This window comes from Aspergillus heteromorphus (genome assembly GCF_003184545.1).
Source record: "Aspergillus heteromorphus CBS 117.55 chromosome Unknown BO70scaffold_20, whole genome shotgun sequence".
In the NCBI taxonomy this organism is placed as follows: domain Eukaryota; kingdom Fungi; phylum Ascomycota; class Eurotiomycetes; order Eurotiales; family Aspergillaceae; genus Aspergillus; species Aspergillus heteromorphus.
Window position 1 is genome coordinate 367,162 of NW_020290425.1, and position 17,076 is coordinate 384,237.

Consider the following 17,076-nt stretch of genomic DNA (forward strand, 5'->3'; position numbering starts at 1 on the left):
CATGGATGGAGAGGTGTGTAGGTGAGATGTGATGGGGGACGGCCGTGTGGGAGGTATGTATACATACTATATTATCCATTTATCGGGGGTGAAGGAGGGTGTTTTGCTGATGGAGATGGCTGGATGAGTAGATGCACACGATCAAGAAAGCAATGCGAGTTTTTCGAGACCCCGAAGGATCCTGCGGTGCAGTATGTATTCCTTTTCTCTGTCTGTCTGGCTGTCTGTCTAGATGAAGTGTCGAGTCGAGCTTATTTGGATGCTGATACACAGCTGTCTAGGAGATTAGAAAACGTGGAAAGGGAGGTACAGCGTCTCCGGACACAGCTGGATGAGATACATGCGCTTTTGCGGCTTCGTGCACGGTCTGATCCTGGAGCTAGTATGATGCCTCAGACCCCGCTCCAGGGACAGTTGGTTCAGAAGATGTCCTTTCCCTCGTCGAGTCAGGGTGTGTCGGATCCGGGGATGATGTTTGGTACTGGGGATTATCATACTCGGGGGGCTACGTATAATTCGGCTCAGAGGATTGATGTGATGCCTCAGCTGGAGGCTGCTGAGGTGGATGTGGATGTGGAAGTGAACCTGGAGGCTGCTCGACCTGGAAAACGGAGCCGGTCTGGATTTGAGATCAGGGAGGAGCCGATCTCGAACTTCATCACTAAGGGGCTAATGACGGTTGATCAGGCGATGGGATGCTTTCGAACGTATGTGTCGTGGGTGGGCGTGTCTATCTGGTATATTGGGCTTGCTGACGTGGCGTAGGTTCTTCCAGGGCTGTGTATGTAGATCATTCCATTTTGTTGGGTTTCTCGACAACAAGGCTGATTGTGAGGGAGGACTAGGATAGGTATATCCCGGTTTTCGACCCAGAGCTGGACACGTTTGCGTCTGTGCGTGCTCGAAGTAGCATTCTGCTCAATGCTATTTGCACGATTGGTAGTCGTGTTGAAACAAGTATGAGTTCGCCAGATGGGATAGTGTCCGGACGAGGCTGACATTCCCAGCGTCTGGATCCCAGATACCTGATCTCTTGCACGCCGAGCTCAAGCGATGGATCAATGTCGTTATCCAGAACAAGACCCTGAGCTGTTTGGAGTCCGTGCAGACGTTACTCATCGTAGCCTGCTACTCTCCCGAGCGCTCCCTGATCTTGTCATTCGCGACGCGAATGGCGCTGGATCTGGGCCTGGACGAGGCCTTTGAAGAGCTCATCCAGCGATTGACCATGCGAGAGATCGAAGGGTTGCCTGACATGTCTAGGACAGTGGACGAGGAGCGTTACCTGATGCGAAAATCCAGGACCTGGTTTGGGCTTTTAGTCCTCGATCATATGTACGTGCTTTCTCTAGTATTATTCTCTCCGTATTGATTGATGATGGCAGATTCCACGTCGATGGTGGAAAACCGCCTGGGATCCGGATGACAGGAAATGCACATCGATGCCGCATTCTGCTCCGACATTGCACTTCCACGGTTCTGGATCTCCGTCTGTTTTCTCAAGTCGAGGTAAATAGCTGTCTTCGCTCAGTATGTATAGCAATAGCAATCGCGGCTGACAGTCCCTGTGATAGCTGAACGTCATTCGAGGTATATCACATACTTCGTTCACAAGGTCTGAACAAGATATCTAACAAGCAACAGCAAGGATCAACGACACACTCGATGCGAAGAAGACCCTCAATAGACCCGACATTGCCGAATTCGTACACGAGGCCAAGGTAGACCTTGGGCTCTGGTTTGAGTGAGTCTCTCACCCTGGACACTGGACACCAGAGCTAACCCTACCAGCGACTGGCTACGCATAATCGGTACATTCCCTCCCTTACCCTCCATCAACAATCCAATTACCACTAACCAAATGAGCAGAAAACACTTCCTCAGCCGAACAAGAGCGCCCCTTCCTCCTCGCCGCCCTGCGCGTCCAGAAATGCTGGGCCGAGCTAATCCTCCACTGCAAAGCGCTGCGCTCTATGGGCGTCGAGAACGTCGCGTATGCCTCCTCCCAAACCCACTACCTACCCAACTATCTATCCCCCATCCCTCCCCAAACCACTCCCTCACTAACCCGCAACCTTTCGCAGCGCCATGTCCCCCACCTCACGCACGATCCTCCAAATCGCCAAATCCAGCGCCCGGCAACACCTCCGCCTAATCAGCCTGGAACCCGACTTCTACCTCGCCAAACTCAAATACGCCATGGACTTCGTCTGGGCCAAATGCGCCTTCTGCTTCCTCCTCCTCCTGAAACTCTCGCGTCTGCTCCCGGAGCGAAAAGAAGAGCACCAGGAACTCCTCGACCATGGTACCAGGCTTCTCTCAGATTTAACCAAGGCTGTGGGGGATCAGCCGTCTCCGTCGACCTCGACCTCTACCTCTACCTCTAATGTAACTTCTACCTCAGCTGCCACCGGCACCACAAACACCAACAGCAGCACTACCACCAACCCATCCCTCAGTGACCTCACCACTCCAGCAAGAAACATCTACATCCAAATCCTACGCCTCAGCATCGAGAAATACAGCCGAACCCGACAGGACAGAGACGTCGAAACAGAAACCGAGGGCCAGAATCAGCCGCCCTTATCCTCATCCTTATCCTCATTCCCATCCCCATCCACAACACAAACACAAACACCATTCTGGGAGCTGTTCGACGCACAGATAGATTTGCAATCATTCGTACCGGACCAGTTTGTCCGCGAGTGGGACTTCCCCGGGCTGAATCTGTTTTATTTCCCGACGGCGTGGCAGGATTTCTTTGGGGATTTTTCGTTGGCGGGTTAGTTGGGATTGAGGTGCTTGCATATTACTATTTGTAATGTATGTATGTATGTTTATTTGGTTGGTTGGTTACTTTAAATTCTGGGGAGGGGTCAGTATTAGTTGCTTGGTTGGATCATTCTTTCTCTGTTTCTATTTCTATTTCCACTTCTATTTCGTTCGTATCCAGACGATAGATAGATGGTCACAGTGGGGTGGATGGGATATACACCTGAACTGCACTCCAAAGGGAAGTAGAAATGAAAAAAAGGCTAGAGATCATCAGACATGAAGAAGAGGAAGAGGAAGGTGTATCATATTCATGGATCATTGGCCAAATGTTGAAAAACCAAAACCACAGATTGGCGGGGGTCGAACTCTATAAAACCGCACAGAAAAAAAAAAGGAACAATCAAGAAAGAAGAATGAAGTCTATTGTGCAAAATTTCCCTCCAGCACCTGTTGAATGTATAGACGAACCCAGAGAGAAAACACCGCCGACTCGGGAATGCGTAGACGTGATGATGATGATGATGATGATGATGATGATGATGATAATGATGATGATGGGTATTAGGTTCTGCTTTTATTTTTTTTCTTTCCAGGATACTTGATTTAACCCAGGGCTCTCATGGTGAGCTCGACGCTGTGGGAGGTCGATTAGTACTCCGAGAGTTTCAAGAATGTATACCACACAATGTAAAAAGGGGGAACATACACAGCAAAAGTACCCGCGGACACAGGCATAGCCCTAAGAAGAGTGGGTCCGATACCCTTCCAGAAGCCGGCAAAACCCTCGGCGGCGTAGGTCTTCTTGAAGCAATCGGTCATGCTCTTGAACTGCTGCTGGGCACCGAAGCCGTCGCACTGCATCTTACTCTTGACGACGTCGAAGGGGTAGCTGCTCAGCCAGAGGGCCTCACCGGCCAGACCACCGTAGGTGGCGACCTTCAAGCTGGAGATGTCCTCGCGCTTGATGTTGTTGCGCTTGGCATCCTGGTTCATCAGGTACTCGAAGGCCAAGAACCAGGTACCGTAGGCCTGGGCCTCACGGAAGTAGGTGACGTTCTGGCCGCGGAAGAGACCCTTGAGGACGCCGCCCTGGTTGCAGAGCTTGCGGATGCAGTCGATGGGCCCGGTGTAGAGGCGGTCGGCGCCGTGGGGCTGGGTCTGCAGGCGGATACGGACGTGCTCGATGGGACCCGACAGCACGGAGTTGGTGAGACCGGCGATACTACCGGCCATGAAGTACTGGGTGTAGGAGAGGGTGCTGTCGGCGTATTTCTTCTTGTTGAGCTGCTCGAGACGTCTGCGGGCTTCGTGGAACGCGCCGAATTGCACACTGACCTGTGTTCTTCTGGTCAGAGGGGGCACGGGGGTCGGCGGGGAATGAGGCGGGTGCTTACGCAGGCACCGATTCCGATCAACGGGGTCAGAGTACCCTTGTAGAAGGCGAGAGGGCCCTCATTCTTCAAGATCTTGCTGGCGCAGTCCAGCGCATTGGAGTACTGGGTCGTCGTCTGCAGGCGCACCTTGACGATATCTGCTCGGGTTTGTGGTTAAAGAGATTCTTATTTGCGACGGAAGGATGTGCCTACCAAAAGGTTGTCCTAAGCCATGGTTAGCAGGTGGTTAACGTGATGGTGGAGAGACGGTCAAGGGTGGGTGGTGGCCGGGCGCACAATCACAATCTCCGCATTCGACCTCCGGTCCGCGGAGTGACGGCGGCCATTGCGAGGGGCAGATGCGCAACTGAACGAAAAGGGCACAGGATCTAGATCACATACCAAGAAGCACCTGGGCAATTCCACCCGCAGCGCCGGCGGACAGGTCCTTGACCATGCGGAGGCTATCGCCGCCCTTTTGCATGTCCTCAAAAGCCTCGGACTCCATTGCGGGGAAGTACTTCGTCGGATCGGGAAACTGGAAACGGAGGGGAGAGGGGGAGATGGAGGGCCACGGGGCCGTACGAAGAGACAATGGAGAGAGACGGAGACTGAAGTTGGTCCTGGTCTTTACCGGGGAGACCGCAGTGTCTGGGCAGGCAAGGGGAGGAGGAGGAAGAAAAGTCGAGCGCAAGTGCGAAACGGGGCTTATCAGGACGATGAGGAGAAGCGATGATCACGAGTAAGTCTTCTTGTCGCGCAAGATTGCCGCCCTCCGATTCGGCGCCGCCGCCGAGAGCACGTGAGCCGGGAAACTACTAGTTAACTACGGAGTACAAACCACAGCGCTGAGTCAGCTATGCAAGCGGACGGCTGAGTCAGCCATACGGTCACGGCGGATACGTTCGCGTAATAATCATCGAAGGAAGTAAAGTTGCTTCCGCCCGTGTTCGCTCGCTGTGAGCAAACGACATCCACAATGTACAGGCGGGCTGCTTTACAAGTGAGTGGCCAGGATCTCTCAAAGCTCTCGGTTTGCCCTCCGCTAACCCAAGACTTTCCAGCTCTCCAGCCGTCACGGGGTCGACTGCTCGTGCCGAACCGCCCGCAGAAATGCTGCTCTCGCTCCGGTAGTCTGCCTGGTTCCTCGACGGCGCTTTCGACTCTCCCTCCCATCCCTCGAGTCGTCCGAATCTTCGTCGCCGACTGACCCAGCGTCCGCTCCGGGTCCCCTGCGTCCAAAGTTTGGCAACCGCTGGGGAACTAAAGCACAGCAGCCGACTGGCCTCAGCCCGGCCGAGCAAGCCATCCGAGATGCTCTAGTAGCAAAGCAGCAGAAAGAGAAGGAGGAAAAAGCGCGCGAGCAAAGGGAACTTCGGGAAAAAGAGCGCGGGTTCAAGACGCGCCTGGAAAAGGAGCTTCGGGGAAATGAAAGTCGGCAACAACCAGCGCAGGAGGGACAAGCTCCTCGAAGGAATGGATTGAAAATCAGCTGGTCAAGTAGGCCAAATCTGTCTAACCGGGGCCCTGTCCTCAGCCCGGCTGAGCAGGCCACCCGAGATTCTTTACTGCAGGACCGACTGGAAAGACAATCGCATCAAGCTTACAAAGGGCCGGGGGACCCCAGGAGGCTTAACCATCCCCGGCGGTCTTCCGGTTCATTAGAAGATCCGGAAAGCCAATCTCTCCAGCCTGACAGTTCGCTCGAGGTCAACAGGAAGAAATGGTCGACGGGTTGGACATGTCCAGATTGCCAGACGCAGTGCTATCGGAATCACTACTATTGCCCAAATTGCAAAGCGGCCAGGCCCAACATGCATCACCCGCGGCATCGGCGTGCTCCTCAGACCGACGAAGAAGCCCTGAAGATCCGGAAATTAGGCAGTGCGCTCTTGGAAGATGCGGGAACCGCAAGCGCGGTGGCGCCCGGTCGAAGGGACTCCGCATTCAGGGAGCATATGGCCCAAAGGGGAGAATACGCTGGAGTCCGGCCTGTTTACGACCACACCCTTGATGAGAAAATGGACGAGAGAGAATCCAGGCAAGCAGAAAGAGCTGCAGCCAGAGCCGCACAAGAACAAGAGAAGGCCGAAGTACAGGATAAGAAGAAGAAGGCCAACCCTGCAGATATCTGGTCCTGGGATGAATCTTCCTTGCAAAACCTCGGAATAGAGGATGATTATGTGCCACAGGATAGGTCGAAGCGATGGGATGGTCGCAAGAAGCAGGGAGTTCGGGAGAGGGACGAGGAGGCAGAGTTTGACGAAGACGAGGAGGCCAATCGTCGATTACGTCGCGAGGCGCGGGCGCGCATGAAGAAGGAGAAGGCCCGCAGGAAGGCCATGGAGCCTTCGCCCCTGTACCTGCCCGAGTTCATCAGCGTCAGCAACCTTGCCGATGTGCTCGGCGTGCACCCCGCGCAATTCGTTCGACGGATGGAGGATATGGGCTTCGAGGATGTCAGCTATGACCATGTCCTTGACGCAGAAACGGCGGGCTTGATCGCCACCGAATACAACTACGAGCCTATCTTTGACACAGGCGAGGAGGATTTGACCGCGGCGCCGGAGCCCGAAGACAAATCGAGCCTGCCGCTCAGGCCACCGGTGGTGACGATCATGGGCCATGTTGACCATGGTAAAACCACGATTCTCGACTGGCTTCGCAAGTCTTCCGTTGCCGCGTCGGAGCATGGCGGTATTACACAGCACATTGGTGCGTTCTCGGTGGGCATGCCGTCCGGAAAGACGATCACGTTTTTGGATACTCCCGGCCACGCCGCCTTCCTGGACATGCGCCGTCGTGGTGCAGACGTGACCGATATTGTGGTCCTTGTGGTCGCAGCGGATGACAGTGTGAAGCCCCAGACAATCGAGGCGATCAAGCACGCCACCGCGGCCAAGGTCCCTATCATTGTCGCCATGAGCAAGATAGACAGAGAGGGCGTCAACCCAGACAAGGTCAAGCAGGATCTTTCTGTCCACGGGGTGCATGTTGAGGACTACGGCGGCGACGTGCAGGCAATTGGCGTGAGTGGTAAAACGGGCCAGGGAATGCTGGAGCTGGAAGAAGCAATCGTGACCCTGTCCGAGATTCTCGACCACCGGGCCGATCCCACGGGGAATGTTGAGGGATGGGTCGTCGAAGGAACCACGAAGAGCTATGGCCGTGTGGCCACGATGCTGATCCGGCGCGGTACTCTACGACAAGGCGATATCGTCGTCGCCGGCAACACCTGGGCGAGGGTGCGCACCCTTCGAAACGAAGCCGGGTTGCCCGTCCTCGAGGCCACGCCAGGCATGCCCGTGGAGGTGGACGGCTGGCGAGACCAGCCAGAGGCGGGCACCGAGTTCCTGCAGGCTGTGGACGAGCAGCAGGCCAAGCAGGTCGTCGAGTATCGCCTGGGGAAGAGCGAAACCGCGAAACTGAGCGAGGACATGGCCGCTATCAATGACGCCCGTCGAGAGCAGCAGGAGAGACGCCGGCGGGAGGAGAGGGGCCAGGAGCTCGAGAAGGAGAGCCAGTCCGGGCCTACGCCGGTGCACTTCATCATCAAGGCGGACGTTGGCGGATCCGCGGAAGCGGTTCTGAACTCGGTCACGGCGGTTGGCAACAACGAGGTCTATCCCAACGTGCTTCGGTCGGAAGTCGGGCCCGTGAGTGAGTTCGACATCGAGCACGCGGCCTCAGCCAGCGGCCATGTCATCTCGTTCAACATGCCCATTGATGCGGCTATGTCCCGGATGGCGCAGACGCGAGGCGTCAAAATCATGGACCACAACGTCATCTACAGGCTCATCGACGATGTGAAGGGCGTTCTGAGTGAGCAGTTGGCTCCCTCAGTGAGCCACCGGGTGACAGGTGAGGCCGAGATCGGACAGATCTTCGAGATCACGGTCAAGGGACGTGAGAAGACGTTGATCGCAGGCTGTAAGGTGCGCAATGGATTGATCAACCGGGCCAAGAAGGTCCGGGTGGTCCGAGGCCAGGAGACAATCTACGATGGTGAGTTCCCTCTTTGGCTTTTTGTCTCTGACTGTCTGCTAACGTGCTCCAGGTTCGATTACATCCCTGAAGAACGTCAAGAAGGACGTGACGGAGATGCGCAAAGACACCGAGTGTGGTATCGCCTTCGGCGGATGGACCGAGTTTGCCGTTGGCGATCACATCCAGTGCTACGAAGAGATCTTCGAAAAGAGATACCTCTAAGCGGTGCTTCTCCCTCTCTCTCTCTCTCCCTCCCTCTCTCTCTCTCTCTCTTTCTCTCCCTCCCTCACTCTCTTACCCCTTCATCCCTCCTCTTCTTCCGACCTACTGTATTATTAGCGGGCAACTGACGCCCGATCCCCATACCCCCCTATCCTCTCTCTCCGCCCTGACCGGCATGGATGGACATGGCGCAGTGGAGGGGGAAAATCTTCCTGTACAATATTCCCCGGGTTGGCTTACATAGACGATGTATTTTGAAATCGTCACCCCGATAGAGACCCCTGAACCCTACCTATCTACAATAAATAAATACCATGACTGATTCATATCCCCCCTCCTTCACTTATCTTTCCTCCCATTTAACACTCATCTACTCTCCATATCTCATATCCCACATCCCACATCCCACATCCCGCATCCCATCTACCTACTATCTATCTACCTCGCCTTCCACCTAACCCTCCCCACCCAACCCGCCCAAACCCTCACATCCTCCCTCTCGCAAATCCTATCCACGGTAAACCACTCCCTGGCCAGTTCCTCATTACTCGCCATGCGATGCACAAAGCTATGACAGGCGCGACACAGCCACGCCACGCTATTCAGCATCCACTCCTCATGCCACCCCTTCTTGAGCACCTTGGCGTGCACCCCGCGCGGAATAAGATGATGATACGACAGCGGGATCCAGTCCCGTTCGCAGATCTCGCAGGCGGAGGCGCGCGTCGTCGCCCACACGGGCGGCGGCTTGGTCACGGACGCGATGTATTCGGCTAGGATGGGCGAGAGGAAGGAGGGGAGGTCGGCCGCGTCGGTGATCAGGGCGTAGGTTGTCAGGGTGTCGGGGATGGAGGGGGGGAGGGTGTGGCTGGTTGTTGTGGCGAGGGCTTGTGGGGCGTGTTGGTCTTCTGATTCGGAGAAGGGGGAGGGGGTGGTTGGGTCGTAGGTCAGGGTTTGGAGGGTTGGTGGGAGTGAGGGGAATGTTTCCGAGGCTATGAACTGTTGTTTTTTTTTGTATCTCGCGCGCGCGTTAGAATGGTATGTGGTGGTGGGGGAGAGGGGAGGGGAGACGCACGTCAATGAAGTCAGCTAGGTCTTCGGGGTCGGCGCGCGATTGGAATTCATTGTCCTCTGTCTGTGTCTGTTCCTGTGCTTGGGGCTTGAGTTTGGATTTTTGGCGCTGCGGTCGGCTGCGACGCGCTTTCTTGGGCGGGCGGGACGGGGTGGATTTTGCGACGATGGCGCTGGACACGCATTCGCGGAAGATTTGGTAGTTTTCGCTGTCGAGAGGTGTCATTGTTGTTGGGGGGTGGGGTTGGGATTGGGCCATCAGTGGGTGAGAGGTGAGGCGGTTGCGATGGAGGAAGTTCTTGGTCCGTCACGGTTGAGGAGAGGCCTTGACATCATCGTCACTTGGTCCGCGCTCGGAGGTTCAGCTTGACTCTCCCTCCGTCTACTTAGTACTTCAGACCCAGTCCAGGTTCATATATACCCATTTTGTCTGACAATGGCCGTACAGCCTATTCTTGCGTTTGATATTTACGGCACTTTACTCTCCTTCGAAGTCGTCACCCAGCAATTGGAGCACTACTTGGACGACAGCGCTCGGGCCCGGACGGTATCGCAGACATGGAGACGCTACCAGCTGGAATACACTTGGAGGCTGAATAGCATGGGTATGACTGGCCATGACATCTAGTCTATAGTTAATCCTCCAGTCTAATTCTGATGGCTCCCGTCTACCTAGGCCGCTACCAGCCCTTCCTGGACGTCACGAAGAATGCCCTCGTGCACGCGCTCGCCGACACAGACGCCCGCCTGTCTGCCGACGAGATCGAGCATCTCATGGCGACCTACAACAGCCTGTCTCCCTTCCCAGACGTCGACGACGCCTTGACCCAGCTCACCAACCTTCCACAAACCCGCGCGGTGATCTTCTCGAACGGCACACAGGATATGGTGTCGAAGTGTGTGGACCGCACGCCATCGCTGTCGCGGCACCGGAACTTCTTCCAGGCTATCATCAGCGCGGACGAGGTGGGGCAGTACAAGCCGGCGCCGGATGTCTACAAGCATCTGGCGGCGCGAGTCGGCAAGCACCACTCCGGCATGCAGGAGATTTGGCTTGTCAGCGGCAACCCGTTTGACGTGGCCGGTGCCCTGAATGTGGGTATGAAGACCATTTGGGTTGCCCGGGATCAGGCTCCCTGGACCGACCGCGCCCTGCCTGACCTGAAGCCAACCGCGACCGTCCACAGCCTGGGACAGGTGGTGGATGTGATCCGGGATCGTGTATCACAGTACTCGTAGCACTCTGTATCCCTAGTAGGGTAGGTAGGGTACTGGGTAAGGGAAGGCCAATGGCCGAGCCGACCGCACAATGAAATCTCTACATATCCGAAGTATTTTTTTTTTGTTTTAAAATGCGATGTACCGCCGTTGTTATTTCCAAATGCTCCACGCCAAAGGTAGAAGAATTCGGGGTAAGTCAGCAGAGTTACTCTTACCTCCCATTTCCCCTCTAAGGCTCCACAGAAAAGGAGCTCAGAGTGAATAGGGAGGTTGATCAGTTTGTAAGTAAGTGAAGAGGAAAAGAGAAAAAGGCGCCAGGGGGGAAATTCGACGCCTTTTATAGCCGGGCCGCTCACCGCCCGCCGCCTATCGATAACGGGCTGGGCTTGGCATGAGGATGACGATGCATGAGGGAGGCCGTGCGGTGTGTGTTGTTGCTTGTTGGGCTGCTCTGCTCTGCTCTGCTCTGCTCCGCTCCCCCCGTCCACCTGGCTCATTCATCCTATCTGGCACCTTCACTGGTTGTTTTGTTTGGCTTTGCTTTGATCTGATTTGATTTCTTTTTCATCTTATTTTGAGCCTCTGCATACTTCTCAAACCCTCCCGACCATGCCTGCAAGACATTGGGATACCAGTAAAGCCGCGTGGTTGTATCCCCTGCGTGTATGTTGATTCTGCTGCTGCCTGCTGCCTGTTCCCAGCTCCTTACCGCGAAGACTGACTCGCTTCGTGGCCATCTACAGGGAGTCTACTACTTTGCATCCCATCGCTATCTCTGGCCCTTGTTCAAGACTCGCCTAATCCCCATCGTGCTGCTCTCCGCCTTCATTTATGTGCTGCTGTTCACCTTCACATACCTGCCCCAGGTGGCCTTCCTCTCCATCTTCCAGGGCGTCGGGGCGTGGGTCAATGGCGCATTCCTGGTGCTCGGCGAAGGGGCCGTCATCGTGGCCGGGCTCTTCGAGGCCTTCTTCGTCGACGAGACGCTGGTGGACATCTTCGACTCGGTGCTGGTGAGCGAGGGCCACGGCGAGCTGGTCACCATGTCGAGGGTGCTATACCCCCAGGGTGACGATGTCGTCAAGCGGCTCGGCAAGCCCACCCAGAGCGCCGTTTATGCGCCGTTTTCCCTTCGCCAGATCCTCGAGTTCATCGTGCTCCTCCCGCTGAACTTTATTCCCGTGGCTGGAACGCCGATGTTTCTGGTGCTGACCGGCTACCGGGCGGGCCCCTTCCACCACTGGCGGTACTTCCAGCTGCTGGATCTCTCCAAACCCCAGCGCAAGGAACGGATTCGTCGCCGGCAACTGCAGTACACCACGTGGGTTTCACTTCCAACCCTCTTTTCCCTCTCCCCCCTCCCTTCCCGATCAACCCAGATCGACCAGTACCGAGGTGTATGCTAACGATCAACCACGCGGCGACGCAGATTTGGGACGACGGCCCTGGTTCTTCAGCTCGTTCCGATTTTGTCCATGTTTTTCCTGATGTCAACCGCGGTTGGGTCGGCCCTGTGGGCGGTGGAGATCGAAGACAGGCGCGATCCTTTCGGCAGAAGGCGCGGGCAGGATCCCGAGAACATCTACCGTGATGATGATATGATATGAACCTTTGTTTTTCCTCTTCTTGTTTATTGGCCCGGGAATCATTTCCCACACCATTGCTGATTGCCTTGCTCCTGCTCCCGCCCCACTGGACCGGGAGGTTTGTGCAACCGTGGCATTCCCGCCGGGAGGGAGACACATAATAATCTAATAATCAATAATCACAATCAAGCCTTTCCCCTCCCCGGGCAAGTCCTACGTAAGTAGCAGTTGGTCGTGGACGAGAGTCCTCCGCCGGGCGGTCCACCGGGGGGCATTCTAAGCTAGCCCCGGGGAGATAGTCGATCATGGGCACTGCACTGGCTGGCCCCTGCCACAGGATAGGAACCCGAGGTGGGACACTGGACTGGCGGAAGGGATTGCCGACTCCACCTGCAGGCTTTTCGTAGCCGCAGGAGCCTATAGATATCTAGACAGGAGGGCGCGGACGAGGAGTGGCTTTGACTTTGGGAAGTGGGAAGAGGTCCTAGGAGGATGGTCGAGGGACGAAAGCGGGCCACGCCGACCGATTGGGAGAAATCCCCCTGAACGGGGCGCCGCTAGCCCGTCTAGCCTGCATCTTAGCTTTTGGCTCCCTCGTTCCGGCGCCCGACACGGCGACATCAGCACTAGACTGTTTGTCGCCGTAGGCTGTATGGAGTATGTAGTACACACAGTCAGGAAGGACCTAGGCCTTGTCACAGACTCGGCAAGACTGCGAGTCTGCGACAATGGGAGTCTCAGCCCTCTTTCCATGGACCCAGTGGCTGTCGTAATTTTTTGTTTTATGTCTACGTGGTGTTCTACTTGTAGTCTTCGCGGCTTCCATGCCTCGGCTTTTCCGTTCAGGTTCAGGTTCAGGTTCAGGTTCAGGTTCAGGTTCATGCAGTTGGTCTGTTCGGCCTCTGAGCTGCCCCCTCATTGGCCCGCCTGGCCTGTCCGCGTGGGGAATCTGGTCCAGGCAACCAGGCAATCCCAGGCAGTCAGGCAGTCAGGCAGTCAGACAGTCAGACAGTCAGACAGTCAGACATTGAGGCACCAAGGCAGAGAGCGTGAACAAGGTATGACGCGCAGCCACGTGATCGTCCCGCCTTCTGCAACAGGCAGGACTCTGCTGCAAGTGGATCAACTCTCTTTCTCTTGTACTTCTCTTCTGCTCTCTCACACATCTCTATCAACTATCTACGACACCATCTACTCGATCAACAATCCCATTTCAAATCATCAGGCACCCCCTCGTGTAACAACGGCCGGAATTTCCCTGCGTGGGCCACCAACGGCCACCACCGGTGAAACCCCCTTCCGATTCCACCCGCCATTGGCCACCACCCCTCGATCGACGGCGGAGTCGCCCAACTTAAGGTACCAGCCAGCCTAGCCCGGCTCTATCGTCTGCGCCTCCACCCGGCGGGGATCCTGACCGGTGGTCGATATTGCATTAGGTCACTCCGGGGTCGCTTCTTTGGGTCTTCGGTCTTGGGACTCTGCGACGCTGCGACGCTGCGACTCTTGGACTCTTGGAACAGAATCTCAAAAGTTGACCTGGTCCCTCGACCTGCCATCTAGTGGCTTTCGCACCGGCCACCGACCACACGCGCTCCCTCGCGGCCCTTAATAAAATACTAGCGAACCTGCCTCCTCCGGTGATCGCCCTTTCAATTTCCCCCACACCTACGGGACCGCCGTTATCACAGCAACTAATTCTAATTTACCCCCCCCCCCCCCCCCCCCTGGTCCGGCTACGCAAGTACATTGCTCATCATTAGTGCCCGCGACTATCGGCTTTCCCTAACTAACCTGCGCTACTACTGCTATTATCGACGACTATTCCTCGCCTTGCCTCTTCTCCAGATCTCTCTCTCTCTCTCTCTCTCTCTCCTCGTCCCGCCCTTCATCTCCGTTCCGCGCCCGACAGCGGCCGCAGCTTTCTGCCTCGTCGGTTCTGGAGTATGCGCGGACGGCCTGGTCCTTCTCTGGCGACAGGTACCGATGATTTAGCCTGCTAGATGCGACTTAAAGCATGGGAACGGTCACTGTGTTCTTTGTATGCTCATGGACCAACGAACCAGGCTGCGGAAGGCCTGCGATGCCTGTAGTATTCGGAAGGTGAAGGTACTTGATCTGATGGCATCCCCCCCGACTCACCCCTCGCTGATCCCGATCCCTGTGTACAGTGCGACACCAGTGGGCCTCCCTGTCGATCGTGCGCAAGCTTGGACATTCCTTGTACATATGAACGACCGAATCGACGTCGCGGTCCTCCCAACCGCCACGCAGAGGCATTCAAAAAGCAGAAGCTAGCAGAGACCCCTTCAGGCTCCCCAAGCCCGTCAGATCAGACCACCCCAGGCCCTTTGGGGTCTGTTGGGAGCACCATCCTATCCACATCCGCCTCCATATCACTGGAGTCCATCTGTTCCATGCCGACGATACGATGTCTGGTCGATGATTTCTTTACCTATATTCACCCTCTTGTTCCTGTTCCCCATGAACCTACGTTCCGCGCCGCGTTGGAGCGTCGAGATGATCTTACCAGCCCCACCTTTCTGGCCCTGACGGCCGCCATGATCGGGACATTGGTGGCCTCCTTCCCGCGGAGGCCCAAGTTGCATCTCAGGAACGAAGCAGAGAAAGCGGCCTTCCCGCATTCGATGGCGCTGGTCAGGCGGTGCCACGACGTCTCAGTCCAGGCGCGAGGCACCGGCTATCTCGACCGAAGCGCGACGGTGTATGATGCCGCAACCAGCTATTTCCTTGGTCTTTGCTCTGGATATGTCTGGCATATGCGCCGGTGTCGAGCGTACTTCGCGGAATGCCTGACCATGCTGCATGTATACGATCTTTGTCGCCCCTCAAACCGGATGTCTACATCCATGACTCCCACGACCCCGAACTCTTGTTCGTCAATTTACTCACAGGATCCCTTCGGCGCGACTGCCGAAATGCAGGTCGACTTTGTCGAACAGGAACTCGGGCGACGTTTATACTATACCATTGTTGTCGGCTATCGCACATTACAGCAGTTGGGCTCGGGCGACGCGACAGTCTATCTCCCTCCCGAAACCCCTACCGAGCGTTATCCACCTATGCCGCTGGAGGTGGACGATGAATTCATCTTCTCGACCCATGTTGACCCACAACCACCTGGCCGGACTTCGCGTCTGGTCGCCTTCAATGCTAACGTCCGGGTGTTGAATTCTTACAACTCCCTTTCTGCCTGGGAGGCTGCATTCGGGCGCGGCCAGATTTTTGATTGGGAGCGGCAACGCTCCCTCCTGTGTGAGTGTTTACAAAAGGCCAAGGCGGTGCTCGCCAACGTCCCAAGCGAACTGACCCTTCGGTGGCCTCAGGATTCCATGTCAGATGGGCATGGCCACTTCGGACCGACCCTCTCCGTGGAGGACCCGCGGTTGTATGCCCGCCACGTGCAGTACGAGATCCAGAAAGCCAATATTTACGCCAGCCAGCTGTGCACAAGGTCGTACTTGGTGGAGAAATATTGGGCTCTATACACGGCATGGAAAATGCAGCGGAAGATGTCTGAGCAGCATTCCGTCAGCCCTCGAACTAACATCAAAGTGGAAGGCGAACAACCCCACAATCCGGACGTATCGGATACGTATGCGCAATCAGACTTCATCGGGAGGATGATGACCGAAGAACGTCGGCTCGTGATCCGAGACTTGTTCGTATTGCTGCGATCTGTCAACGAGATCAATATGGAACCCAACGGTGCAAGCTTTGTAATGCACCCTGATTCTTCCACTCATGAAAAGTACTAACATTTTCCAGACGGCTAAAGTCCGCCAAATCGCATCCACCTTGCTCAACTTCCCTCACCCCAACACGATCACGCCTGCCATGAACGGACCGCACCCGCTGACCTCTGCCGAGGCGGAATCCTACCTCCGCGCGTTCATTGACACCCTCGTCCGGCTGGAGGGTCTGAAGGGGGCACCCCGACCTGCTGACTCTAGTCCCGGGGGCAGTGGGCGGTCCATGAGCTATGTGAGCGACCATGACCGCGATGAAGAGGAGCTGCGGCAATGGGCCAGTCTGAAAGAATACCAGACCAAGTTCGCCGAAACCGGAGGGATATATACTGATTTATAATGGCATATATGAGTATGTATGTATGTGTGTGGATGGGTGTGGGTTTATATGTGTATGTGTATGTGCGTGTGTTTCCAAGCCATTGTATTTTGCATTCTTTTGCCTGGAGTTTCTGGACTGGATTCTTTTTTTTGGGTGGCAACATGTTTTTTCTTCTTTCTCCTGCTTCATTTTCATTGTCGTTCTTATTTTTACTTTCATTTTCATTTCTGCAAGCTTTATTTTCTATCTCTTTGCTTAGATTTGTTTTGTTGAAGGGTTGGTTAGCTGACTCGTTGGTTGGTTGGATGGATGGATGGATGGATGAAGGATGGAGTTAATGAGTGTATTAGGAGGGGAAAAGGGATTGGGCGGTCTGGTCTTTCTGTATTATAAGATTGGGGTTAGTTGATACCGATGCTGGTGTTGATGGTGGTAGTGATACTGATACTGATACTGATACTGATACTGATACTGATACTGAATGTGCTACCTGGGTGGTTGCACGATACCCCCCTATCCCACCCATGTATCTTACCTAGGTCATGAATGGATCTGATCATACAGTTTATCAAACAAAAAGTCAGGTGTATAATTAAGGATGCCCTGTATCTATTCACCGCCTCGCATAGAATATTATACAGTTATAATTCCCCACCGTACCTAGTACTTCACTCTACTACTTAGTACTATGTATGTACGGATGGATGGATAGTGTGACATGCAAGGAAATACCTGTTGGACCCCCCCCC

At 55.3% G+C, this 17,076-nt stretch overlaps 7 protein-coding genes across 7 annotated transcripts; 5 read left to right on the forward strand and 2 right to left on the reverse strand.

Annotated features, from left to right (window-relative positions):
* The first annotated feature begins 44 nt into the window (after positions 1-44).
* Positions 45-2,905, forward strand: BO70DRAFT_93452 (putative C6 transcription factor). The gene is made up of 11 exons (XM_025548854.1): positions 45-191; positions 282-707; positions 766-781; positions 846-957; positions 1,008-1,335; positions 1,386-1,509; positions 1,575-1,590; positions 1,645-1,744; positions 1,792-1,811; positions 1,870-1,993; positions 2,085-2,905. Exons 1-11 carry the CDS (start codon positions 124-126, stop codon positions 2,785-2,787), a joined length of 2,037 nt encoding a protein of 678 aa, XP_025397633.1. The 5' UTR covers positions 45-123; the 3' UTR covers positions 2,788-2,905.
* Positions 2,906-2,908: 3 nt separating this feature from the next.
* BO70DRAFT_363857 (putative mitochondrial carrier protein (Ymc1)) lies at positions 2,909-4,847 on the reverse strand. The gene is made up of 5 exons (XM_025543668.1): positions 4,551-4,847; positions 4,362-4,373; positions 4,170-4,306; positions 3,482-4,110; positions 2,909-3,409 (listed from the first exon to the last, which is right to left on the reverse strand). The coding sequence occupies exons 1-5, from the start codon at positions 4,654-4,656 to the stop codon at positions 3,379-3,381; spliced, it is 915 nt and encodes a 304-aa protein (XP_025397634.1). The 5' UTR covers positions 4,657-4,847; the 3' UTR covers positions 2,909-3,378.
* Positions 4,848-5,962: 1,115 nt separating this feature from the next.
* On the forward strand, positions 5,963-8,357 carry BO70DRAFT_354240 (translation initiation factor 2; the record flags this gene model as incomplete). The annotated part of the gene is made up of 2 exons (XM_025541855.1): positions 5,963-8,153; positions 8,206-8,357. 2 exons carry the CDS (start codon positions 5,963-5,965, stop codon positions 8,355-8,357), a joined length of 2,343 nt encoding a protein of 780 aa, XP_025397635.1.
* A 438-nt stretch (positions 8,358-8,795) lies between these two features.
* Positions 8,796-9,654, reverse strand: BO70DRAFT_398140 (HNH endonuclease; the record flags this gene model as incomplete). Its single annotated transcript, XM_025546761.1, has 2 exons — positions 8,796-9,356; positions 9,433-9,654. 2 exons carry the CDS (start codon positions 9,652-9,654, stop codon positions 8,796-8,798), a joined length of 783 nt encoding a protein of 260 aa, XP_025397636.1.
* Positions 9,655-9,821: 167 nt separating this feature from the next.
* BO70DRAFT_363859 (haloacid dehalogenase, type II) lies at positions 9,822-10,752 on the forward strand. The gene is made up of 2 exons (XM_025543669.1): positions 9,822-10,033; positions 10,105-10,752. Exons 1-2 carry the CDS (start codon positions 9,865-9,867, stop codon positions 10,665-10,667), a joined length of 732 nt encoding a protein of 243 aa, XP_025397637.1. The 5' UTR covers positions 9,822-9,864; the 3' UTR covers positions 10,668-10,752.
* A 361-nt stretch (positions 10,753-11,113) lies between these two features.
* Positions 11,114-12,736, forward strand: BO70DRAFT_363860 (EI24 domain-containing protein). The gene is made up of 3 exons (XM_025543670.1): positions 11,114-11,312; positions 11,393-11,970; positions 12,079-12,736. Exons 1-3 carry the CDS (start codon positions 11,259-11,261, stop codon positions 12,254-12,256), a joined length of 810 nt encoding a protein of 269 aa, XP_025397638.1. The 5' UTR covers positions 11,114-11,258; the 3' UTR covers positions 12,257-12,736.
* A 1,542-nt stretch (positions 12,737-14,278) lies between these two features.
* On the forward strand, positions 14,279-16,345 carry BO70DRAFT_295373 (uncharacterized protein; the record flags this gene model as incomplete). The annotated part of the gene is made up of 3 exons (XM_025539508.1): positions 14,279-14,344; positions 14,407-15,975; positions 16,025-16,345. 3 exons carry the CDS (start codon positions 14,279-14,281, stop codon positions 16,343-16,345), a joined length of 1,956 nt encoding a protein of 651 aa, XP_025397639.1.
* Between the last annotated feature and the right edge of the window lie 731 nt (positions 16,346-17,076).